The sequence below is a fragment of the Petaurus breviceps genome, unplaced genomic scaffold (assembly GCF_028583685.1).
Source record: "Petaurus breviceps papuanus isolate PSGF00001 unplaced genomic scaffold, PetGlider_PUasm1.0 218, whole genome shotgun sequence".
Classification (NCBI taxonomy): domain Eukaryota; kingdom Metazoa; phylum Chordata; class Mammalia; order Diprotodontia; family Petauridae; genus Petaurus; species Petaurus breviceps.
In genome coordinates this window covers 10,786,233-10,812,092 of record NW_027185872.1, presented here as the reverse complement: position 1 = coordinate 10,812,092, position 25,860 = coordinate 10,786,233, and the positions used below count along the sequence as shown (strand labels likewise).

The following is a 25,860-nucleotide window of genomic DNA, read 5'->3' as shown; positions in this document are numbered from 1 at the left end:
CTTCCTTCCTTCCTTCCTTCCTTCCTTCCTTCCTTCCTTCCTTCCTTCCTCCCTCCCTCCCTCCCTCCCTCCCTCCTTCCCTCCCTTCCTTTCTTCCTTCTTCCTCTGTGACCTTTCCTCTTCAGTTTCCTGACAAGGGTCAAGTTTCCCTTTATTCCCTGTAGACACTTTTTCTATCCCCCTAAGTGTGGGAAGGCTTTCCTCAGGAAGGAGCCCAGCCTGTGCTGCCTTCCTTGGAGGCAGGGCTCTGTTGTGAGTGGTCTCCATTACCCCAGCAGGGTAGGGACAGGACCCTTGGGTCCTCACCCAAGTTGGGGAGAAACCACAGAGGCTTGCACATCCAATGGCCTCCCTTTACACAGAAGGATGCTGCAGCCAAGCTTATGCATCCAAGCTGGGAGCATAGCTGGGAGCCTCACCAAGTCTGTGCATGACCCAGGAGAATGAAAAACTCAGTCAGAGCCCAGAGGGAGTGACTGACGTCTACCAGGCTCCTCCTCCAAGTCTGCTGGAGAAGGGACACCACCAGTAAACTTTTTTCTGTGTACCTACTGTGTGCCAGGCACTGTGCCAAGTGCTGAGAATGCCAAGGAAGGCAAAAGGCAGTCCCTATTGAGGGAGGGGGGGAATGACAGTGTGAAAACAGCTGTGTACGAATGGGCTCAATTAGAGGTAATCATTGAAAGAAAGTGCTAGAATTAAGGGAGCTCAGGGAGGGCTTCCTCTCTAAGGCAGGGCTTCAGTCTTAAAAGGAGGTTGAGATAAGGAGGGAGGGCACTTCAGGCATGGGGGGAAGCCAGGGAAAATACCTGGAGCCTGGAGAAAGAGCGTTTAGTGGGAAGCCCAGCAAGGAGGTGGGTGTCACTGCATTGCCAAGCACATGGTGGGGGTTGGGAGGGAGAGAAGGGGCAAGAAGAGGGGGGAGGGGAGAAGGGGTAAGAAGACTGGGGGGGGGGGAGGGGGGGGGAAAAGGAGGGGGGGAGGGGAGAATGGGTAAGAAGACTGGGGAAGGGAATGACTGGCAAACAGAACATTTCATATTTGATCCTGGAGGGGATAGAGAGTCACTGGTCCGGCCTGGACTTTAAGAACTTCACTTTGGCAGCTGAATGGAAGATTGACTGGAGTGGGGAGAGGCTTGAGGAAGGCCCCCCAGCAGCTACTTGAGTGGTCTAAGTGAGGGGATGAGGATTGTGTCAGAGGAGAGAAGGGGATGTATACGAAAGATATTACAAAGGTAAAATTTCCAGGCAGTGGAAACAGATTGGACTGAGGTGGGGTTGGTGTGGGGGGGTGGTATTGAAAGAGTGAGGAGTCAGGGATAACACCTAGGCTCCTGGCTAGGTGACCATGAAGATGGTGCTACCCTCAAAAGTGTTGGGGAAGCCAGGGAAAGGGGAGGTTTTGGGGGGAAAGATGAAGTTCTGTTCTGACAAAGTTGAGGTGAAGGTGCCTGTGGCATCCAGCAGGTAGGAGAGCAGACAGGCCAGGCCTAAAGAGCTGATAATAGCTGGATTCAACTTGGCGGTCTTAGATTTTTTTCTTTGGTGCAGAGAGACTGGCAGAACTGAAAAACAACCTTAAGACACAGGGGACAGCCGCAGCTGGGATTCTCAAGCCCCCTCCCTTGGCTTCTCACCTGCCCAGGGATGGCTTGGGAAGCAGCCCTTTGGGGAGGAGGGCCACCAGGCTTCAGGAGCTTGAGTCTGGCTTCCACTGCTAATGGGAGCTCAAGGTAGTAATGGTAACCAGAGAACAAGGGGCCAATTGCAGGCCTGGGGAGGGGGGTTGCTCCAAATACCAGCAGTAGGTCACTCTGTAGCTACTTTGTAGCCAATGGATCTTCTGGTTACTAAGTTATAAGTACATCTGCTACAATGTTGCCTTTGTCATAATGCCTGAAATTGTCATGATTGTAGGGAAGGAAATCCTGTATCCTATGCCAAGGCTGCCCATCGCTCAGTACAGAGATTTCAGCAGGTCCCTGCATGGGAATACGATGGGAAAAGGTTACGTCTTTATTGCAGTATTGTTGGCTGCCTTTGTCACTTGTTTTATTTTCTGCATTTGAAAACCTGGTTCTGGGCAGGGAGGGCCTGCCCTCAGAAGGCATGGCTGTGAACCCTGCCTCTAGAGGGCTCCTGCTAGAATCCTGGAGTGATGGTGCATCACCAGACTTGAAGAACCCAAGAGACCTGGGTTCAAATTCTGCTTCCAGTTTTCACTCACAAGAAACCATGTGCAACCCATTTAACCTCAAATATGTAAACTGGGGGCATTAATCAGCATGCATTTATTAAGCACCTGCTATTTGCTTAGCACTGGGTTTGGGATAAAAAAATAGGATGCTTTTTTTTTTCCTCCTGTTCTCTGAGGGCTTTGCTCAAAAGGACAAGTCAGTAAGGATTTATTAAGCCTCTTCCCCTCCCTCCCCCACTCCTGCCCCGGGGTGCTAGGCAAATATAAACTGTTCCAGCTCTGAACACTCAAGTCTCTTGTCCTGATGGGGTGACATTGAGCAGACAAAGGAGCCCTGGAGGCCCAGAGATGGGGCTACTCCCAGAACCTGGCCAAGGAGCTGGAAACGGAGGAGGCTGAAGGGGTCACAGGGCGCTACCTTAATATCGGCACCCCTACTGGGGGTTGAGTTGGGGCAGAATGAATAAAGCTGGCTGGCTTTTCCCCATGGATACACAGAGAACACTCTTCAGAAGGAAGGAAACTATCCTTTGCCCCACCCTCAGCATCCTAATTTGCAGAAATATACCACAATTCCTTGTAACCATCCAGCCTGTCCCCAGGGGCATAAGTGTGGTGAAAGGTTCTGTTGCATGTTGGGGCTAGGTGGGGGCTGGCCTCTGCAAATGTTGGGGTGAGGTAGGGACTGGATTTACAGATGTTGGGGGTGAGGTAGGCTGGCCCCTCTGCAGATGTTAGGGTGAGGTGGGGCAGACCCTCTGCAGATATTGGGGAGAGGCAGGGGCTGGCCCCTCTACAGATGTTGTAGTGAGGCAGGGGCCAGCCCTTCTTGCTTTACCTACTTTGGCCAGGCTGTGATTTCAGAGGTTGCATTCCAAGAAGCAATGAAGGAATAGGGAAGGCAGTCTGTGACCTAGCACACTCGGACAGAGTTCTCAGTCTGTAGAAATTTGCTTTTTGGCTTCATTTTTCAGAATCTTTCTGAGGAGCAGTTACTGGCACAGGCTGGATAGTGTTGTGGAAGGGTTAGAACACCACTGCAGTCAGCAGCTGTGAGCTCCAGGCTCGGCCCTGACAACTGCCCTCTGTGTGACCCTGGGCAAAGGGGCAGGAAGACGGGAATTCAGGCATAGCCCCCGATACCCACAAGCTGTTGCTCCCTGGGCAGGTCAAGCACTTCAGCCTGCCTCAGTTTCCTCAAAACTAAAATAATGCCACCAACCTTACTGGGTTGTTGTGGGGCTTAAATGAGAAACTACATGTAAAAAGTGCTTAGCACAAGGCCTGGTATACAGTAGGCACTTTATGAAGGTGTATGCCCTTCTCCTTTCTTCCTCACTTGCCGGTAGTGGCAAGGGAAAGGGTCGTCATGATTAATAACAGCTAATGATGATGGTGGTGGTGACAGCTGGGTTTAGGTTTATGCTGTGAGAGCTAAGCTTGTGGGCGTGAAGGTCAAGACTGGGATGCCTTGGTCAGGGTGGCTTTCCTCACTGGGGCCTAGGCCTAGGAAACCATGGCCTGTCATTCAGGGCTCTGCCTTCTGAGCCCTGGCTGGCCCTGGGGGTGCAGGGTAGCACAGGAGGCCCTTCTCCGTCTGTCCTGGGTTTCAGACTCTTCTCAGACTTCACTCTCTGCCTCTCATTGTCACTTTCCCATACCTGGTGAGGCGGAATGGACCCACCCTGCCTCCCCACAAGGCTTAATGTTTCCCCTTCAGCTGACCTCCTGTCTGGCCCTTGAGATTCTGGGATGAGACTGAGAAGAATAAAATCCCTGAGAAACTGAGTTTCTAAGGAATTAATACTCAACTTATTAATTAGACTAGCCAGCAATCAGTAAATTGTTGGTCATTGGCTCTACTTGCTAACCAAACACAAGGGAGACCCTGAAAGGCCTTAAATCTTTTCTGAAAGGGAATTCCTCTGACAAGTGAAACTTGATCGTGATTGGTGGACATTTAATGGGGATGAGGCCTCGAGACTCCTGGGCAGGGGAAGCCATCCCCATTGAGCCCCCTCTGGCTGCCTTTCTCCTTCCTGAATTCAGTGGCCCTCAACTCTAATGGAGAGGACCAAGGACGGGGGGTCCTCCCCCCATTCTGGTAGGTCTCCCTTTGGGTGGGGTCCTGCCCTTCAGAGGCTGATTGATCTCTTCAGGAGTTGGGTTTTAAGAGAAATAAAAGGACAAGGGTGGATCACAAATGAATAATTCATTGTTAACATAATAGTATAATGTTAATTTCTCCAGAGCGTGGTCAAAAGGGCCAGAATATCATGAGGGAAGGAGTAGAAATGAGCCTGGTTTGTAGTAAGGGGCGCCCTGGGTTCAGATCCCTGCCCTTGTCTGTCTGGCTGTGTGACCTTGGGAAAATCCGTTGCTGTCTCTGGACATGATTTTTCACATAAAGAATGACAGGGTGGGGTGGTGCACTTTCTTCTGCCCCTTTCATCATTAATCCCAGGAACCTCTTATGGGGGCCTGAAGAAGATGTCCTGGGTGGGCCCCTCCATATCTAAGCTCTGAGCCTTGGCTTAAGAATCCTTCCTTTTACAAGTAAAGTTTGTACAGAAAAGTAAAAGTAGGAAAGAAGTCAGGGCTGCTCATACCAGAGGCCAAGAGAGGGCAGGACAGTGGCTACCTATATGACCCAAATGCCCCTTGCCCTCCCTGGGCCCCTGTGTTCTTATGGCCTTGAAAGCCAGCCTCAACTCCCCAGGCCTCAGCTGCTCTCTGGCATTTGTCTTAGTTACCAGGGGAGCCTGGGACTGGTCTCCACTCCATGGGTACCCACCCTGGGCCTGCCTGTGGCTGGCCCTCATGTCCAGAGCCCTGAGCTCTGTTCTGCTTGGAGATGACCTTTGAATGTTATTTCCTCAGACCTGAACGAAGCGGTGCCAGAGACAGAACGTCTGGATTCCAAAGCCCAGAAAACCCGGGCCCAGCTCTCTGTGAAGAACAAACGGCAGAGGCCCTCCCGGAGCAGACTTTATGATAGCGTCAGCTCCACGGATGGGGAGGACAGCATGGAGCGGAAGGTGAGAGTGCGCCCTGCTGGCGGTCTGGCCTGGGGCTTGTCGCAGTGGGGCCCAGTAGGCCTATCAGGAGGCAGGCTAGGGGTTCGATTCTCTCATGTCGGGGCACCCCACTTCATTCCCTCCCCTGACCCATGTGGCCTCTGGATAACCCGCTCTGTCCTCTCCCAGACCGGCACCTTCGGGCAGGCACAGGCCACAGTCCCCTCTGCCAGCCTTGCTGACCTGCCAAAGGAAGCCCCATGGCCACCCGCGGGCGCACCATCCACCTTACCGCTGTTTCGGGGGAAGCGCTTTCCTCCACTCTCCTTCAAAGCCCGCTCCTTCCCACCGCTCGGCCGCCACCGAGAAGGTGGCCCCAGGAAAAGGTACCGCTCCCTTCCTCCGCTTCCACCTGCTCTGCGTCTGTGCCTTCGGCCAGGGCCTCATCCTCTTGGGTCAGGAGGCCAAGACCTCCCTGTGCGGGGTGGGAGGAGGAGACAGGCCTGGGCCAGGCCTTACCTAAAGAGGTCGGCCTTGGGAGGCTCTTGGGGAGCCAGAATAAGGCTGAGGAGAAGGCGTCTCAGCCAGGGCAGGGCCAGCGGGAGGCCACAGGGACCCCAAAGTGAGGTCGTGTGTGATCAGCAGGACATAGAGGGTGGGCATTTGAGCACGAGCTTGGTGAGCTGGAAGGTCCAGCCTCCAGGTAAGTGCCAAGGTGCTGCTTCCTGGGGTGAGGCCAGGCCTCTGCTCATCTGCAGGCTTCTCTCATTGGTGCTGACTTGGTCCTGGTGTAAATCCCAGACTGGACTGTGCCAAAATAGCCCCCAGGGCCCAGAGGTGTGATCTGGGCCTTGGAAAGGAGCTGCCCCTCACAGTTCAATTGCGACAAGGCCCAGTCCGAGTCTTCTGACACCATGAACATACCTTGGGCCATGCACACTTGTGGTCTGGGGCTGCCTCAGTATATAATGTTTCGATCACCTTGGAATCAGACTCATCTCTGAATGCCTGAGGGGACCTGCTCAGCCTGGTGCCCATAGAACCCAAGAGGTGTGTGCTTGGGCACTGCATTGAGGGTCTCAGGGTCTCAGAAAGGCCCTTCAGAGACATCACCCCATGTCCCCTGAGCTCCACAGTCCCATGTCTTCTTGTCCATTGTCCTTTGACACGTCAGACTGAGGAAAAGTTCTCTGCGACCCAGTGGGAATGAGCCCTGGTGCAGGGGTGAGGGGTGCTTGTCCTGTACCTGCGCACCCTCCACCCCCAGCGGTGGGAGAAGCTGACAGGGACCCAGCTGAATATGGCACCCCTTGGGGCAGGCCCTGAATGGAGCTGGGTCAGCAGGCAGAGCTTTCCAGAAGTCCAGAAGACCCAAGGCCTGAACCCCACTGTGACTGAGCCGGCTCAGAGCCTCCTTTCATAGGTGACATGATGAAAGAAACCCCTCAAGGAGGATGAGCTAGAAGCCAGTGGGCCCTCAGCAGCAGGTAGCAGGTGGTAATGAGGGGACAGCAGTGCAACGTCTCTTGGACCACTAGCTCCTGTGAACGCAGCGGCCGGAGTGTAGCTAGGACAAAGGGGTGAGGCCCAGGGGCATGGCACCCCTGCCCCCCTCTTGCCTTGACCGTCACTTGGGGTGTGTCAGCGTGGCCCTGTCATGACCCCGAGGATGAAGGCCACCATGAGCCACGTGGAACCTGGGGCTGAGGCGTCTTCAGACAGCCCTGCCAAACATCCTTTTCAGGGAGCAAAGTCTCAGCTTTGAGTTCTGGACTCATGTCCTCCAGGGACAGTCCCCGGCATGCGGGAGAGCCCTGCCTGGGTCCTGCTTATTCCTGATGACAGCAGAAATAAAGAGGAGGAAGTGGACTGAGCCTCCAAGGCTGGAGATGGCATCCCATCGGATCCCCCAGCAGCCCTGGTGGCTGGGGCTTCCTAGCATCCCTATTTTACAGAGGAGTAGACAGCCTGGGAGAAGGGTCCCAAAGCTTCTGGTAAGTCTCGGATGTGGAATTTGAACTCAGGTCTTCTGACACCAAGCCTCATGTTCTCACCCAGTGTGGTGACAGAATCACATCAGGATGCAGCCCCTGTGGTCCAGCCTGCACATGCCTGGGGCCTGGCAGAGTGCACTTGGATTAGGCAGATCCCAGTCTGAGGTGGTCCAGACCATAGCCCCTGTTGGGGTGACCCTGCACAGGTCACTTCAGCACTTGGGGCTGCAGAAGCTGAGAGTTCTCTGCCTGAATGGAATCCTATGTACTGACCCTCCTGACCCTAAGTATATTAGGTAGAGAGGAGAGGCACTGGCCCTGGAGTCAGGAGGACCTAAGTTCAAATCAGGCCTCAGATGCTTAGCCGTGTGAACCTGATCAAGTCCCTTCACCCCAATCGCTCCCTCCCCCCAAAATGCACACTGAGCCTCTTAAAGTGTCAGTCTTGGCTTAACAGGAGAGGAAGCTGATGGTGGGAGAGGAGCCCCCTCCCCACACTGAGGGGCATTCTGAGTGGTAAAAAGTCAGTTAAAGGTTGTGCCAAAGGCATCAGGACTGTGCCTGGAGTCAGAGAGCTGGGCTGTCAGGAACTAGGCCTGACAGGTGAAAGGGAGAGGAAGTCAGAGACAAAACCCAGATTCGAGGAGCAGATATTGCAGAGGATTCAAAAGGGGGAGAAGCAGGATCTGAGGCCAGGGACGGGAGCCCTGGAGGAAGGTGTGGCAGACTGGCAGAGATGATGTGGGCCTGGGGTGCCCAGCCTGAAAGGACAGGTCTGAGGCAGGGAAGAGGTGGAAGATCCTGGAGCCTTAGGCATGTTGGAGGCTAGGGGGACACCTGAGTAGCACTGGCATCCCTCTGGGGGCCAGGCAGAGGATGCTTCTGCTATTTTCTGTTCAATGGCAGAGACCTTGGCACTGGGGCAAGTGACATAGGCGTAGGTGGGGAGAGGCCAGAAGCATCTCCAACTTCTCAGTGGGGTCAGGTCCCCAGGGCTGGATGGACGGCCTGATTGGCCATTGGATCACGGGGTGACCGAGTTGCTTTGGGTGACATCTTATCTGCTCTTGGAAAACAAGCAAAGGCACCAGATGTTATCCTGATTTCCAAAAGGGGAGGGAAATGATGGCCAGTGAACTTACTCTCCATCCTGGCAGAATGAAAAGGGCTTTATCAGACAACTGGTTTGTGAGCCCTTGGGAAGGGAAGCTGCAGCCTGAGAATGCACAGTCAGACCTCTGGCACCAAAGGCCCTGCCAGTCCGGCCCATCGCTGGGTGCTAGTGTGGACATAGGTGGGATTGTCCTCATGTAGGGATTCCTTTCTTTTCGAGCCCCATGTCCTCTTCAGGGACTGGTGCATAGCATGCCCTGAGTACCCGCCTATGGGCAGAGCCTCTGACATGTTCTGGGGGTGCTATGCTTTTGAGCCAGATGGGGCGAGATGTGGGACCACGATCCTGGCGAAGGTGCCTGATTCTGGTGCCTACAATGTCGTCTGGTTATAGACAGTTCTTTCCCCGAGAGGGCGCAGGGCCCCAGGAACAGACCCTGCCACTTTGCAAGCTTTTACTAGCTGTTGACGGATTGGAGCCCCACGAACCCATTCTTGGCCCCCTGGCGTTTAACCTTATCGGTGGCTTGGATCAAAGCACCCCTCTCCCCCACTCTGCGCAGGCCTGCCAGGCTTCTGGATGCCACAGAACTGTGCTGGATCCCAGGGGCAAGTCAAATCAGGATGGACTGGAGCAGGGACACACCTAAAGCTCCACACTGTTATAAGGTCCAGAAGACGGGACTAGCCAGCCAGTGTATCTGAAAAAGATCTGGGAGTTTTAGTGGACCGCACGTGTCTGCCCCATGAATGGTGGGTGCAGTGCCTAGAGCACTGGGTCAAATGCAGCCTCTGAGGCTTGGGAGCTGCACGGCTCTGGGCAAGGTGCTTGTCCTCTGGGCCTCCCTTAGGGACGAGGGGAGCAGCCCTGACTTTGCAGGAGGATCCAGCCGGGTGCCAGCATGCAGCAGGTGCCATATCAGTGTGCATTGCCTTCCTACCCCACATGAATAAAAACCACAAAAGAAAGCTCGAGGTCAGGGGAGAAAACCCAGGGAAGCTCTGGAAGAGCCCCATGTCTGAGGCCATGGCGGCTCCCCACCTCGGAAAGGGCTGCACCTGCCAAGGGTGGGAAGGCTGGGAACGGCAGAGGCCTGCTCACTGCTCCTGAAGGATGGCACCAGGCTAACCCTGGCCCAGCCCTGGGGCCCCTGCCCCCCAGCCATATTTCCTAAAGCTCACTCTGGCTTTCCATCCACAACCCTGTGTTCTGTTCTGGACATATTGCAACTTGGAGGCAGGGTGGCCCCAGGGCAGAGGCCCCAGTGCTGCAGCATCTCCCAGCTGGTCCAGCTGAGCTGAGATAAGACTGAGAGGCTCCACCCTAATGCAGGCTGCCCCTGGGCCTTTGCTGTCTCTGGGCTGGGAGGGGTAAGGGGACAAGACCACGTGGAGAGGCCAGATGTGCAGGGACCCTTCCCTGACTGCCCACCCTCCTCCCCTCAGCACCTAACCCGCTTTTTTTCACAAACAGGGTCTTCAAAGACAGGCTGCAGAATATGGAGCCTGAGACGCCTTCCGGAGTGCAGCCGCCCGCTCGGCCGACTCACGCTCCCTTCCCATGGTTTAGTGCCCGCAGAAAAGGACCCCACGGCTCCCGAAACCGGCCAGCACCAGCCACAGCCCCTGAGCCTCCTCCTGGGCAGCCCAGCTCACATAAAAAAGGGTCCAAGGTAGAAAACCTGGGCACCAAAAAGCCAGACTAGGACCCCTTCTTCTTTTCACCTTGGTGTGGCTGCCCTGGTTGGTGATGCCCAGGACTGGTGGTGTGGGAAAGGCCTCCCCCTCCTCCTCCCCTGTCACTTTCCTTCCCCTCCCCACCCTTCTCACTCCTCCCTCCCCTCTCATTCTCCCCTCCCCCTTCCCTCCTTCCCTCTCACTATCCATTTTCCCTTCCCACCTTTTCCCTCCCCCCCTCTCACTTCCCCCTGCCCCTCCCACTCCTCACACAGCCCTGCCCTGTGGTACCTCTTCTCAGTCCCCTGGGCTTGTCACACATTGGGCCACTGAGGCCCGCAGGAGGGCGATTGTGGATCGCCTCCCCTCCAGCTTCGTGCAGGGCCTGGCACATAGTAGGGTCCCCTGGGCATCTCTCCTAAGTGCAGCAGCTGCCTCCGTGGCCCCTGGGGAGGATCCTCTGTCCCTGGTCTGACTGTTGAGGCCGGGGCAGAGTGCAGAGTGGAGACTCTGAAGTCCTTTGCACAGAGAACAGTAATAAGTGACCTGTATGGACTGTGTCCTTTGAGACCTGAGGCAGAACGTGTAGCCTCAGTTTAGGGAACTCTTTGACCTTTTACCTCTGCCCCTTCCTCCAACCTTTACCAACTGGTGGACTCACACTTTCACAAAACCCTGGCCGTGGGGGAGAGGCAGGTGAGTGTAGGGAAAGACCAGGACAGGCATGGAATAAGAAGCTTGCAGCAACCACGCCCACCCTGGACCCTGCCCCCTGGGGTAGGGGAGGCAGGGAGGCTGGAGAGTGAGGCCTGATTCTGGCAGGGTCTGGAACTGGAGAGAGAGTTGAGGGAAGACCGGAAGGCTGGTGAAATGCCAGTCATAGAGGGCATTGTGTGCCAGGCAGAGACTGAAGGTCATTCAGAAGCAGTGCCTTAAGGGCCAGGTGGGTCTGAAGATTCAAGCAGCTACCACTACCTAGACCAGGCAGGGGGAGACAAAGCCCCCACCAGCGGGCGTTTTAGGGTCACCGAGGCGAGAGTGTTGTCAAGGTGGGATGCCTAAGGCCTGGTAGCCTAGAAGGAGGAGTCTTGGACAGGTGGGAGGAAGGAATGGGAAGCATCAGGACTGAAAAGCTGAAGAGGTCAAAGGGGACCCTGCCTGTGCTGGCACCGTGGCAGGATGTAGGAAGGGACAGGCCGCAGGGATGAAGGCCCACAGCCCCTGGTTTTGGCTTTGCCCACATCCCCAGAAGCTTAGCACTGAAAAGAGGGAGAGAGTTGGGATGGGGAGAGGGTAGGGAGGGAGGGGTTCTGAATTAAAAGGAAAGGTGAAGTGTTTTTCAAGATGGCTGAGATCTGCCATGTTGGTTGACTTCAGGGGCAGAGTCCTGATGGGGCTGAGAGTCAGGGTGCTGGTAGACAGCTGGCATCCAGAGCACTGTGGGCTGAAGGGAAGGCAGGAGACAGTGGCCATGGCAGAGGGCTGGGGGACTTAGCCCAAGCTGATGGGCTGCAGAACTGACCAGCTGAAACAGCTCCTTAGTGTTAGCAGGCAAGGGCAAGCCATTGATTTGTCTCAGGTGCAATCAGTGCAGGCTGGGTACAGCTAGCAACAGAGTTGCCCTTAGGGGCTCCAGGGGTGCTTGGCAGCCCAGGAGTCAGTCAGTGCTGGGAATGCCCAGGGAAGGGAATCTGGTGGGGGACAGTGAAAAGACTTGGGGTCCCAGCTGGGGTACAGGGACACAACATCAGACTCTTGCAGGTAGCATAGAAGGGTGCAGAGTAGGCCACAGGTGAGTCGAAGTGGGGATCCTGAGAGTCAGACAGCTTCAGTGGGCCCAGAGTTAAAGGTGAGACTGCCTGGGGGCCCAGGCCAATGCTCCTTCACTGTGTGAATGGGCAGGCATCCCAGGTAAGACAGAGCCGGCTCTAAGAGTCACCAGAAAACCCTGAGGGCTGAGCTGGGGGCTGGTGGGTGCCAGGGAGGAAGCTGCCCAAGGGTCATCCCCCAGAGCAAGGCCCTGGAAGGGTGGAGGGTCTGGCACTCCCTGGAGGTGGCCTCTGGTGCTTCTCCTCTCAGATCTCTTCTGGGCCCTTTTTCTTTGGCACCAGCTCAAGGAACCGAAGACAGGTTGGAGCTGGGGCTGCCCAGTGCTTTTGGTGGAGGATGGAATTTGTGATCTGGATGCTTATATACTGGCTCCTCCTGAGGGGCTCACAAGAGAGATGAGCCTGCCTTTCCTGTGCCCCCCCATCAGACTGCCCCAGGGCAGGTGACAGCCCCCACTGGCCTTCCTGCCTGAGGTGGAATCGCCCTGGGACAGGGCCTGGCCTTGGAGGTCAGGCAGGTTTCCCCACAGAGCTGCTGGACCAGCTGTCCGTGATTGCCATCTGTGGGAGCTACTTCATGATGGCTATGATCCCAGGGCCAGCATATTGAGGAATGGGAGACCACTGCCTTCCACAGGGCAGCTTGTGTTCCGTGGCGGGGCTCACCTGCTTTGCATGCTTCCAAGTCCTCAGACCAGGCTGGGCGCCTCTCAGGAGAGGGGGTGACTTCCCCCTGGGGCGCCCTGGCACGGTGGCTCCTGAGGGGCTGCTTACCTCCCCCCTTCCCCACGTTTCTCACTCTTCCTTTCCTTCATTCCTGCAGAATTTCCCCCTCCCCGATGATTTCAGCCCCAGCAGCACAAGCTCTGCTGACCTCAGCGGCCTTGGGCCTGACCCCAAAGCTCCAGGGCTTTCGAGATCCTTGGTCCTGTCTTCAGATGAGGTGTGTGCGGCCTCCCACGTCCAGGCCCCGCTCTTGATATAGGTTGGGGGTGGAGGAAGGAGGGTGGGCTTGGAAGGTCTGATCCCTCCTGGGGCCCCCAACCCGCATGTGTGTAGAGTGACTCGAACACTGTTCTGAAGCCTCTTCTTTCCTTCCCTAAATGCTCGCACTCAGAGCCTGGATATGATCGATGATGAGGTGAGAGCTCTGGGCTGTGGGGGTGGAGCAGAAGGGGACCCCAGGAGAGGGGCTACTTTCTGCCCTCGTTAGAGAGTGTCAGGGCCTTCCTTTGGGAAGGCGGACCTTGTTTAGAGTCTTCATGAGCTTCATCTTGTTGGGTCAAAGGGGCTCCAGAACCATCCACCCTCCTTGTCTCCACACTCTGTCACCAGCACTAGCCCTCCTGGACACCGACTCTTCTGGGTGTATCATAGCTGATCCCACCTTCCCCTACCTGGCAGCCTCCACTTTGTGCCTTCACTTTCCTGTACTTCTGCTACCCAACCTCTGCTTCCAGCAGCCTCCACTTTCCCCTCCCTCTGCCCCTGGTGGCCTCCACTTTCCCCTCCCTCTGCCCCCGGTGGCCTCCACTTTCCCTAGCCTCTGCCCCCCAGTGGCCTCCACTTTCCCTAGCCTCTGCCCCCCAGTGGCCTCCACTTTCCCCAGCCTCTGCCCCCGGCGGCCTCCTCTCCTGGCTTCTTCTGGCCAGCTCTTCATGTTCCTCCTGTTGATGTAGGTCTCTGTCCTGTTCTGACCCATTGCCCACAAACATTCCTTTCACTTTGGCTGTTTTAGAAAGAAAAGCTCCAGCCTTTCCCCAGGCTTTGTCTTCAGCGTTTGGGGCAGCCCTCCCAGATGCCTCAGAAGAGGTCCTAGGTGCACGGACTGGGAGCTGAGGATCTCCGACTCTGTCCTGGGGAGGGAGGCAGATAATGAGGGGGAAGGCAGCCTCCCCTGCCCACCCGTTAGGCTCGCTCATCCTCTGACCACTTTGCGCTCTTCCCAGATCCTCGATGACGGGCAGTCTCCCAAGCATAGCCAGGGCCCGAGCCGAGCCGTCCGGGAGTGGGGTGTGCAGCAGGTGTCCCAGTGGCTGCGGAACCTGAACATGGAACAGTATGTGGTTGAGTTTAGCGCCCAGAGTGTCAGTGGGGAGCAGCTTCTGCAGCTGGATGGCAGTAAGCTCAAGGTGAGAAGGGCCACAAGGTGCGAATCCTTCCTATGGTCTCCTCGGCCAATCCCAGGGAAGCCCCTGGGTGAGCCATGCTACTGTCCTGGGTGCCTTCCCATGAGCCTTTCCCCGCCCATTTCCCCTTCTCCCCTTGGTTTCACTGGCACCCCTAGGTATGGTACCTAGGACCCAGGCAGCTTGTCCTTCTCCCCTTATGCCCTTCCGTCTTCTCTGGAGACCATGATTGGGCTCTGCAGGCTTGCACCCCTACGTGCTGACAGCTCTCTGACAGTCTGGAGGGTCGTAGCTGACTAGGGGAGCCACAGGAGCCTTTGGGTCTCACAGACAGGCCCCTGCTCATTTTCAGCAGCAGACTTGGGAGGGCACCCAGTCCAATCAGCATTCATTAAGTGTCTGCTACATGCCAGGCAGGGTGCTAGGAAGACCATCCCTGTCTGCCCTCCGGCAGCTCCCAATCTCATGGGCGGGGAGGTGGGAGAGCAGAGGGATTTGTTGGCTACAGGTGAGACCAAGGAAAGGGAAGGTGACTGAGCTCCCTGTGAAGGCAGGCATTGGGAAGAGCTGGGATTCCACCCCCCAGTTAGAGGAAGATGAGGTGGAATCAGGCATGCCCATCTCCAAGACCAAGGCCTCAGGCATCCTCCGCTGCCAGCAAGGCACCCTTTGCCTGGGTTCACTAGGGACGCCAGAACGCACAGAGCACTGAATTTGGAGCCGCCCACTAGTGGTGGGAGCCAGGCCTGTCCAGGTGGCCTCTGCATGCCCCCCCTTCCTAGTCCACACAGTGGGGACGGTAGCAGTGCCCGCCTCCCAGGGCTGTTGGAGCATCCCATGAGTGTTGAGTCCATTGCAGACCTTGGAGCCCTCTAGGGCTGCTGGCTGATGGCTGGTTGGTGGCTGGCGTTGGCCAGCTCCTGCCCTGAGCCCCTGCTCCTGTGTCCTTGCCAGGCCCTCGGGGTGACGTCATCCCAGGATAGAGCTCTCATCAAGAAGCAGCTCAAGGACATGAAGGTGGCCCTGGAGAAGGCCCGAAAAGCCCAGGAGAAAATGGAGAAGCAGCGAGAGAAGCTGCGGAGGAAAGCCCGGAGGGCCGAGCCCACGTCCCCAGAGCCGCCAGAAGGCGCCAGTGAGCAGTAAGGCTAGGCGGGCTGGGGCCGCTGGCTGGGGCTCTTGCCTCAGGCCCCTCTGCCTGGGCCCCTCTGCCTGAGGCTTCCTGCAATAACTAACTGTGTGTGCTCTCCATCTCCATCCCTGGGAGGATCCCAAAGCACCTAGGGTTGTTACCACAGAGCTCCTCATGTGGAGGAGAAACAGAAGGGACCCTGGCAGTATGGGGGGGGGGGGGAGCTCGGGCCAGGGACTCTCCCAGGCCTCCCTCCTGACCTGGAGCACCTGAGGACATGGTAGAGAGCCAGGCAGGGCCTGGGCAGGGCTGGCATCCATGGCCTCCTCTCTGGCAGCAGAAAGGGAGGCTCACCCTCTCCAGCTAATGTCCATGCCCAAGAGGAAGCCAGAGCCTTAAAGCAGAGCTGGGGGGCTGTGGCAGGTGGCTCAGGGTGGTCTCCAGGGAGGGTGAAGAGCAAGGCTTCCTGGACAGCCCTGGGCACCAAGATCCCCCATCCTGTGCTCCCTCTCCCCAACTGGCTGGTCAGCTGTGCTGACGGCCCCCCCCCACACTCCCTCATTCCCAACAAAGTCTGAACAGGAAATTGCTTTTGTCTCAAGTCGGGACGCCCCTGGAGCAGCCTGACTGGGCCATGATGGAGGACTTCTTGTCTTTCTTTTCTACTGGGGAGATCTTCCACAGGTTTGGGCTTGGGAGTGTTTCAAATCCAGTGCTTTGGAGGGACATGGAAGTATCCACTGTGAGTGACCAAGGAGCCCTCCTGTGACTTGGGAAGGCTGCAGGGGCTGCTTGACTGACATGCCAAGGGCCGGCCGTGAGCAGAGCAGAGGCTGAACCTTCCATGAGCAAGGAGAGAGCTGGGGGGATGGGAAACTAAATGTACATGTGGGGAAAAGCAGGGAGGGCTTTGGGCTGTGTAACCCTGCTTGCTGTGCTTGTGGATCCCAGATCCTTGTGAAGGGGACCTGACTGGCTTTTCTATGAGTCTCCCAGAAGCCCCTGGGGGCCTGGATTCTTGCTTTGCTGCTTTACTGAGGGCTGGAATTGAGGAAGGGGCCGGCCTTGCCATCCCTGTGAGTCCTCCTAGGCAGTAGGGAGCTGGGCAGAGATGGAAGGTGCCTGGTCTTCCTGCAGTGATGTTGTGGTGGCAGAGCCCCCCGGGTGTGTGTGTGTGTGTGTGTGTGTGTGTGTGTGTGTCTGTCTGTCTTTGGGGTCAGAGGCTGAAGCTGCTTTGAGGGCCACACAGCCAGCATCATGCTGTTCAAGAGAAGGCACCCCCCCCAGGGGCTTTCTGGAGGCGCTTTGGCCTCTGGAAAGGTGGACCATTTGGGCCCTTTCAAGTCCTGTTTAGGTAAGAAAAAGGAACCTGGGCTGAATTGGTTATTTCACTGGGATGCCTGAGCTCTGGGGTGGGACATGTGAGAGTCATTGCTTTACCTTTAGGCACATCAGTCTAGTAGTGGGAGTGGGCAGCAGCTGGCAGCAGAGTGGACACCTGATGTCACTGTGGTGCTGCCTGGGAAGCCCGTTGGCCACTTGAGGACCAGAAGCCTCGGACTGGGCAGAGAATGGGAGCCAACCGAGCTCCTGAGGGGGCCAGCCACAACTGAAGCTTGAGGGCCATGCCCTGGGATTTACAGCCCCAGAGCAAAAATTGTAGAGGCTAGAGCATGTCTGGGCCCAGGTGGCCTCATTGCCCATAGGAAGGCCTCTCACCCAGAGTCATGGGAAACTCACCAGAGATTTCTCAGCTCAAATGGGAAGAGTATGAAGTGACCTAAGGAGGGGGGGAAGCTCAAAGGCTTCCCCAGAGAAGCCTCAGTCCCCTCTTGGGTACAGCATCATGGACCTGCAGTTTAGAGGAGCCATAGAGACCATCAAGTCCAAGGCCTCAGAGAAGGAAGCCTTACCAGGCAGCAGGCAGTGAGCGTCTGGGATACAAGCTCTGGCCTTTGTGATCCCACACTCAGTGCCCCAGCCACTTCTCCAGGCTACTGCTGAGTTGGGACATCCCTCCCACCCCCATTTCTGAGTTTGACTGTTCCTTCACTTCCTCTCTACCAGTCTTAAGAGCACTGCCATAAGAATGCAGGATGGGGATGGAGCCCTTTAAGGGGCTGCTGGCATTCGGCCCCCATCAACCCCCTTCCCCAGGTATCACGTGAAGACCTCTTACCCCATCACATTGTTTCCCAGGAGGATTCGGCACCCTTTTACCCAAATTACTGGTGAGATTTCTTCATTGTCTGAAGAGACACCTCAGAGCTAGAAAGCAGGAAGGTGAGAGTGAATGACCAAGGGTGGAAACCTTGGGGGGAAGTCCGTGTGGGGCTCACTAGGGACCAAGAAAAGGGGCTGGGTCTGAGAGGAGGAATGCTCAGTCCTCAGCTGCATTCATGTTTTTTGAGGGCATCATTGCAGTTTCCCCTTCTGCACAGTGAGGAGGCTGGAGGAGATGAACGCTCTTGGAAATCCATCCTTGTCCCATGAGGTAGCCCTCTAAGTTTCTCATTGATTCACATCAGAACCATTGAACTGGAAATGGAATAAGGGAATCTGATTCTACTCAAACCTCAAAGTGATGTGTCGTTGGCACATTCTGTTGCCTGTAAATCCCTCATTAGGCTTGTGGTGACAGAAAGGAAAGCAGACTCCACTAGGGGTTCACTCAGGAGCCATGGTCCCCCAAGCTGAGGGGGTTACAGGGTCCCCTAGTCAGTCTGTCTCCAGACAGGCTGTGACTCACATTGAGATGCTGATGGCTGATGTTGGGGGACTGGGAGTATATAGGACAGCGTCCTAACTGGCAGATGCCACAGAATCTTCACACACAGCCCTCAGGTGGAGGCAAGTGGATCTTCTCCTTGGTCTCACATACTTGGTCTCAGGAAGTCGTCTTTCTTAAATTCAACCACCTCTGCCCCACTTGGGGGACAAAGGTCCCAGAAGAACAAGTCCAGTAACAGGGTTCACATGAGCAGGACACTTCCAGGAACCCACAGAGCGAGAGTGATGCCTTGACACTGAGTATCCTCTGCTAACTTTGGTGGGCTGGAGGAGGTACCAGTGCAGAGATGGGGGGCCCTCTCTGGAGCTAGAGGCAGAGGAGGTGGCGACCGTGGCAGGTGCCATGACAGTGTTATATGGGTACACATTCCCATGTCCATCCTGAGCCAAACAAGGCATCTGAGGACATCTCTGATGACCCCAGTAACTCAGCAGAGATATTCAAAGACATTCCAGCACCTTTTGAAATGAAATATGCACTTGCATATTTTTATTAAAACTGGCTTATGGGGAATTTGGGCAAATGGAAAGGTGTGAGGGCTTCAGAAATATGTGCTGGCCAATGAGCAAGAACTCTGTGTGCTTTGTCCATGTTGCTTTGAGATCTTCCTCTTGGCTGCCCAGTGCCAGACCTCCCTCTGAGGGAAGGCAGTGTGGTGGGGAAACAAGGTACCCCTGACTGGCAAGGAGGTGTGTGGTGTGTGTGTGGTGTGCATATGTGTGTGGTGTGTGGCATTCATGGCTGGGTAAAGTGCATGTGGGTATGAATGGTATATGTGGGGTGGCTTGGTGGGTGGACTTCGTGTGTATATGAGCAGCGTGTGTGTGTGTGTGGTACACGTGTATGAGGGATGCTTGAGAAGGCGCTGAGAGAAGGGCTCCTTTCCATTGTGTCTTTCAATGTCTTGATTTGCACACCCATGTCTTCTGTTGATCTGTGGAAGAATTCAGCGTGAAGGGACACTTGGCCACCAAGGATGATGCAGGGACCACAAGGCACTCACGAGAGGTCTAACCCAGTGCCCAACATTGTGTTTCCTCCCCCCGCCGTCCCCTATTTAACGTCATAACTACTGCTTTTGTACTTTTTGGTGCCCTGGAAATTCAATCGCTTGGAGTGACAAGTGCCACATTTTGCTAACAGGTCATTGGGCAGCTCAGAAAGAGAAAAGATGAACTGTCCCTCTGTTTAAAAAAAAGTCATTTTTATTTTCATCTTTCTTTAGAATCATATTGAAGGAAAACCAAGTGTTGAAGTAACTTCAAGTATGTAAGGATAGCATGTTATCCAAAATTCTTAGTTTGTACATCTTGATGTCTGCTCATTTGCATGGAAGAGTAAGCGTGCTGTGTCCAGGCGCATCCTCGTCCTTAGCCCTCCATCGAGTGAGTGAGCCATCCCGCGCCCAGCTGTTGGTTTTCTGACCAATGGAGAAAGCCCCCGGGATGACATGTGATTTCCTGGTGTAAATAAATCTGCCCTTGAGTATTATTGTCACAATGAATGAATGCAATAAAGAGCAGGCTTGAGATCTGTCCAAGGTGGTGCTGGCCTCTTCCTCAGGGTCCCAGGAGGGCTATTCCTCAGGAGCAGAGCCTACATTTCCCAGGACGATAGGACTCCAAGCCAGATAGGGGTTCTAGGCAGCAAGTGAACACATCCCCCTCCTGCTTCTCAGACACTGCTGCCTCCACCAAGGGCACCTGAAAAAATGGAGGTGCCAAGGGCGCCACCGGTAGCTGTGTAACTGCCATTTGGACACCATGAGAGAAGCCTTGTCTTGTGTTTGCCTGAAGTGCTTCATTTAAAATTGGGGGAGGAATGCCCAGCCTTTCTACCCAAACACATTAGAGCTGCAGTGCCTGGTCCATGCAGGGCAAGTTGTCTTGTCCCCATGTGATGTATGCAGAATTGATTTGCCTGTGATATGGACCTCAAATCCAGGTGTTGTGATGCTTCATCTGGGGCTCCTCTCACTACTCCCTCCATGACGGACTAAGTGAGATTGGGCACCTGTAGCCCCTCTACTTCTGAAGTAAAGGAACAGATCCACCCTTTTCAGCTCTTCCAGGGAATCTTTAAAGCAAATAAATGCTGTTTCAGGCTCCCACCTAGGGTAGTCTGTCTGTTCAGTTCTTTAGTCATGTCTGACTATTCATGACCCCATGCCCCATAGCATTGCAGGCCCTTTTGTCTGGCACTATCTCTCAGAGTCCAAACTCATGTTCATTGATTCCATGACACTACCACTCCATCTCATCTGTCATCTCTTTCTCTTTTTGCCTTCAATCTTTCCCAGCATCAGGGTCTTTTCCAGTGAGTCTCATCTACTCATTGTGCGGCTAAAGTATTTTAAGTCTCAGCTTCAGTATTTGATCTTCCAGTGAATAGCTGGAATTAATCTCTTTAAGTATTGACTGATTTTGATATTACAATCCAAGGCACTCTCAAAAGTCTTCTCCAGCACCACAATTGGAAAGTGTCAATTGTGCTATCTTTAGAGTCACACATTGCTACTGGAAGAAAACATCTCTGACTATATGGACCTTTGTTGGTAAGGTGATGTTTCTGCTTTTTAGTCTACTGTCCAGATTTGCCACAGCTTTTCCTTCCAAGGAGCAAACATCTCTTAATTTCATGGCTGTAATCACTGTCTACAATGATATTGGAGCCCAAGAATATAAAATCTACACTGCTTCTATTTCTTCTTACTTTGTGTGCCAGGAAGTGGTGGAGTTGCCAAGACCGTAGGGTTTTTTTTTTAAATGTTAAGCCTCAAACCAACTTTTACATGTTCCTTTTTCACCTTCAACAAGAGGTTTCTTAATTCTTCACTTTCTGCCATCAGAATAGTATCATCTGCCTATCTGAGATTCTTGATATTTATCCCAGCAACTTTAATTCCAGTTTTTTATTCTTCCAGCCTGGAATTTCCCATGATGTACTCTGTATTTTAAATAAATAAAGTGACAATACACAGCCTGGTAGTGCTCCTCCCTCAATCTTAAACCAGTTTGGTTTAACCAAACCATGTTTGGTTTTAACTGTTGCTTCTTGACCCAAATACAGGTTCCTCAAGAGACAAGTCAGGTCATCTGGTATTCCCATCCCTTTGAGGACTTGCCACCTTTTGTTGTGATCCACATAGTCACCGCTTTTAGTATACTCAATAAAGTAGAAGCAGATGTTTTTCTGCATCTGCCTTGCTTTCTCCATAGTCCAGCAAATGTTGGCAATTTGGTCTTCAGTTCCTCTGCCTCTTTGAAAACCAACCTGTTCTGGTAATTCTCAATTCATATGTTGCTAAAACCAAACTTCCAGAATGTTAAGCATAACCTTGCTGGTGTGTAAAATGAGCCCAATTGTTGGGTAATTTGAACATTCCTTGTCATTGTCCTTCTTTAGGATTGGGACATAAACTGATCTTTTCCAATCCAGTAGCTGCTGTTGAGTTTTCCAAATTTGTTGGCATATTGAGTACAGCATTTTAACAGTATCATCTTGAGATATACAGAGAACTCAGTCAAATTTATAAGAATATAAATCATTCCCCATTTGATTAACGGTCAAAGCATATGAACAGGTAGTTTTCAGAAGAACTTAAAGCTATCTATTGCCATGTGAAAAAAAAATGCTCTAAATCACTATTAGAAAAATGAAAATTCAAGCAACTGAGGTATCATCTCACACCTACCAGATTGGCTAATATGACAGAAAAGGAAAATGACAAATGGAGAGGATGTGGGAAAACTGGAATCTTGATGCATTGTTGGTGGAGTTGTGAATTGATCCAACCATTCTAGAGAGCAATTTGCAACTATGCCCAAAGGACAAATAAACTATTCATACCCCTTCATCCAGACTAGGCCTGTATCCCAAAGAAAACAAATAAAAGGGAAAAGAACCTATTTGTACAAAAATATTTATGGTAGCTCTTTTTGTTAGGGAAAAGAATGGGAAATTGAGAGGATATCTATCATTTGGGAAATGACTGAAGTTGTGGTATATGAATGTAATGGAAATGCTATTGTGCTATAAGAAATGATGAGCAGGCAGATTTTAGAAAAAATCTGGAAAGATTTAGATGAACTGATGCTGAGTGAAGTGAACAGACCAGGTTGAACACTGTGCACAGTAATAACATTGTGTTATGATCAGCAGTGAATAACAGCTCCTCTCAGCAATGCAATGATTAAAGACAGTTCCATAGGACTAGTAATGGAAAATTCTATCCACATCCAAAGAAAGAACTGATGTAATCTGAATGCAGATCAAAACATACTTTTTCACTTTATTGCTTTTGTGGTTTTTTTTTCCTTTTTGGTCTGTTTCTTCTCTGACAACATGACTAATATCAAAATATGTTTTACATGCTTGTGTATATATAACCTATATCAAATTGCCTACTATTTTAAGGGGGAGGGGAGGAGAGGGGAGAAAATTTGGAACTCAAATTTTTAAATGAATGTTAAAATTGTTTTTACATGTAATTGAAAAAAACACTACTTAAAAAAAGAGTAAAGGGCAATGTAGGCAAGACTGGGGAATAAAAACTCAAGAAACAGCCTCATCTTTGAGGATTTTAAACAGCTCAGCTGGATTGGCTAGTAGAGGTGCTACCAGTCTTGTGTCAACAGTGCTTCCTAAGGCCCACTTGACTTCATTCTCTCGGAGTCTGTTTCTAGATCAGTAAGTACACCACCGTGGCCATGTTAAAATCTTTCTTGTATAGTTCTTTTGTATTCTTGCCACCCTTTCTTAAGCTCTTCCGCTTCTGTTAAATCCCTACAATTTTTTGTTTTATCTGCCATTTTTGTATGAAGTGTTCCCTTGAGAGCTCTAATTTTACTGAAGAGGTAGCTTGTCTTTCCCATTCTATTGTTTCTATTTCTTTGCATTGCTCATTTAAGAAAACTCATCTCTCCTTGCCATTCTCTGGAATTCTCCTTTCACTTGAGCATATATTTCCCTTTTCCTTTCCTTCTTCCCTTATCTATTTGTAGAGCCTCACCAGATGCCATTTTGCTTTCTTCTCTTCTTTCTCTTTGGAATGTTTTTTTGAGGCTGTCTGTCCATGGTTCTTCAGGCACTCTACCAGGTCTAATCCCTAAAATCTATCCATCACCTCCACTTCATATTCATAAAGGCTGTTATTTAGGTCACAGTTTTTATCATTTGATGGTTTTCCCTACTTTCTTTAAGTCTAAATTTTGCAACAAGAAGCTCGTGATCCAAGCCACAGTCAACTCAAGGTCTTCTTTTAACTGACCATATAGAGCTTCTCCATTTTTGGCTGCCAAATATAATCCATCTATTTCTAGATTGAACGTCTAGTGATGGTCTCTCTTAGTCTCTGCCCTGCTTCATTTGGTCCTCCCAGGCCAAACTTACCTGTTATTCCAGTTATTTTTTTATTGCCTACTTTAGCCTTTCAACCCCCTATAATGAATGTGACATCTTTTGGGGGTGTTATTTCAGAGGATGTTTTAGGTCTTCACAGAACTGATGGACTGTGGCCTCTTCGGCATCAGTGGTTGGAGCATAGACTTGTATTATTGTTGTGTTGAATGGTTTGCCTTGAATTTGAACAGACATCATTGGGCTATTTTTGAGATCATTCCCTAGTATTCCTTTTCTCCCCCTTGTATTGACTGGGGGCTACTCCATTTCTTCTAAGAGATTCTTGGCCACAGTAGTAGATGTAGCTGATGTTTGATCTTTCCATCACCTGTCCCCCCCCCCTCTGGCTTACCTCAGTTAAGAGATGGCACATTTGAGGTTCCTGTGCACTATTGATCTGGACAGCACGGGACTTTGCTTTTGTCAGGAGATGTATCTGCAGCTGAGCTTTCAGCTTTGGCCCAGACACTTCATTAGCACTAGAGTTACCCGAGCTTGTCCTGTGCTTCTCCCCAGTAGGTGTTGGACACCTTCTGTCCTGAGGGGTTCACTTCTTTTATCATCTTAGTGCTGTCTGGGGGGTTCCTTGCCAAAGACACTAGATGGGTTTGCCATTTCCTTTACTGCAGGGGGAGGTGCTTCTCAAAATTAAACATGTCAGACCTGATAGAACCCAGGCAACTCCCTCTGGCAGGGACCTGAACCTCCTCCCCCCAGCTGTTCTCAGCTCATCACTTGGATACCAAGGCACCTTGGCAGGTGTGTTTGTTTCTCCCAGTGAACTCCCAGCAGCAAAAGGAGACTCCAGAGAGCAAAGGTCCCCTCTAAAAGTTAGGGCTTCGTCCAAGGCCACACAGCATGGTGGGAAGAACCTTGGGTTCTAATCCTGTCTGTACACCAACTGTGTGGCTTAGGCCTCTATTTCCTAAACTGTAAAATGGGAGGATTAGAACAGATAGTCCAGGAGGTTCCCAGGGTCCTTTCAAAGAGGAGAATCATCAAGTTTGGACTTTCTCACATCATCTGTTAGCAAGAGAGGGCTAGTGTTTGGCAGAGACAAGAGCCTAGGAAAAAGCTGGGCCACCTCCAGTACTACTTAAAATGGGCAGGACCCCCCTCTGCTGGCTTCTTGCCCATTTTCTCAGGTGCCAAGCTATTCTGTGCATACTTGGCTGGGCCAGGAGTCACTTACCACTCAGGCCTCATTAGGAATGGACAACTTCCTTATCTTAAGAACTCAGCCTCCTGGGACCTTAGGATTTGTGCCTGACCCAGGACAATTACAATTCTTAAGGGTGTGCAGGTGTGCCACACACCTGTTTGTGAATAAGGAGATTTAGCTCCGCCCCCCCCCAGTATTACATAACCCTGGGGCCCTGTTCCCACACCCACATAAAAAGATGGCACAGTTGTCAGGTCAGGTAAGTGGATAATCCCTGGTTTAGTGGGGAAGGGGGGTTGATTGGGGCTGGGAGTGGGCAGGTAGAAGAGTCCCATGAGGACAGCAGTCTCCTCCCACCCTGCCAGCATGCCTCCAGACAGCCTAGCAGCTGGTCCTGGTCCCAGACAATCCTTGGGAAGAATAATAGTGAGAATCAAAGGCAGGAAGAATTTCCAAAATGTTTGTCTCTTCAGTAGAAGCTGGAGTCCAGGGGGTTGTGGAGGAGATGCCCTTGTAGTGTAGATGGGGCCTGGGCTCCTGGACACTCATCAGCCAATCAGCAAGCTCATGTCAGGCCCCACCAGGCTGGACTCTGGAGAGGGAGAGATGGGGAAGCAGGTGCAGGAAAGGGATTGATTGGCCCAGGGTAGCGCAGCTCATGCATGTCTGGATGGAGATTTGAGCCTAGGTCTTGCTAATTCTAAACTCAGGTTATATAGTCCCTGTGGCAAGGCTGTGCAGGAGAAAGCCTTTTTTCTCTCCTCAGTGAAGAGTCTTCCCTTTGAATGAGGCTCAGCTCCCCATCTCCCCCCCCCCAGTACCCAGCCTGGCACACAGGAAGCCCATCACATCCTGGCATGGCCATGATCTTATGTTTACTTTGTATGTACCTGTAGTGGATACATGACCCCCTCCAAGACAGGGTCATCTTACAGACAGGGACTGGTTCATACCTGTCTTCTTCACCTAGTGTCTATATCAGCACCTGGAGTTCAAAGAATGCTTGAAGTGCTGGGGGTGGGACCCTCAACTAGGCCAGGCCAGAGGGTCAGCATCAGGCTGGCCTCAGCCACAGCTACTCCAGAGGTTGCTGACTAGGCTTAGGAACCAGGGCAGAGCAGGACATGTGCCAGGACACGTCCTAGTGCCAACGCTGGGCAGGCTTGTGGACTACCTCCCAGCACAAGAAGGAATGGGGCTGGTGAAAATGCTGTCTACAGCTCACACTGGCTGATTTGGCAGTGCCCCATTGTGCCTTGTGGGTAATGTGGGGATGGAGGTGGGGAATGGAACTGGCAGCCAGTGTCTCCAAAGCACCCAGAGGCTGCTTGGGAGATGGATGAGATCTGGAGAACTGTCTTTGAGGGAGAGCAGAGAGGAGGAGCAGAGATATAGGCAGAAGGGAAAGGAAAGGAGGGGA

At 52.8% G+C, this 25,860-nt stretch overlaps 1 protein-coding gene across 1 annotated transcript in view; it reads left to right on the top strand.

Moving 5' to 3' along the window:
* PPP1R9A (protein phosphatase 1 regulatory subunit 9A) overlaps nucleotides 1-19,413 on the top strand; it is a 54,407-nt gene extending 34,994 nt beyond the window's left edge. The window contains exons 11-17 of the mRNA XM_069094410.1: nucleotides 5,080-5,237; nucleotides 5,406-5,602; nucleotides 9,798-9,996; nucleotides 12,653-12,772; nucleotides 12,947-12,970; nucleotides 13,779-13,961; nucleotides 14,913-19,413. Of these exons, the coding sequence (XP_068950511.1) occupies nucleotides 5,080-5,237; nucleotides 5,406-5,602; nucleotides 9,798-9,996; nucleotides 12,653-12,772; nucleotides 12,947-12,970; nucleotides 13,779-13,961; nucleotides 14,913-15,101 (1,070 nt within the window). The 3' untranslated portion in view covers nucleotides 15,102-19,413. The remainder of the gene's footprint in view (nucleotides 1-5,079; nucleotides 5,238-5,405; nucleotides 5,603-9,797; nucleotides 9,997-12,652; nucleotides 12,773-12,946; nucleotides 12,971-13,778; nucleotides 13,962-14,912) is intronic.
* Nucleotides 19,414-25,860: the final 6,447 nt, after the last annotated feature.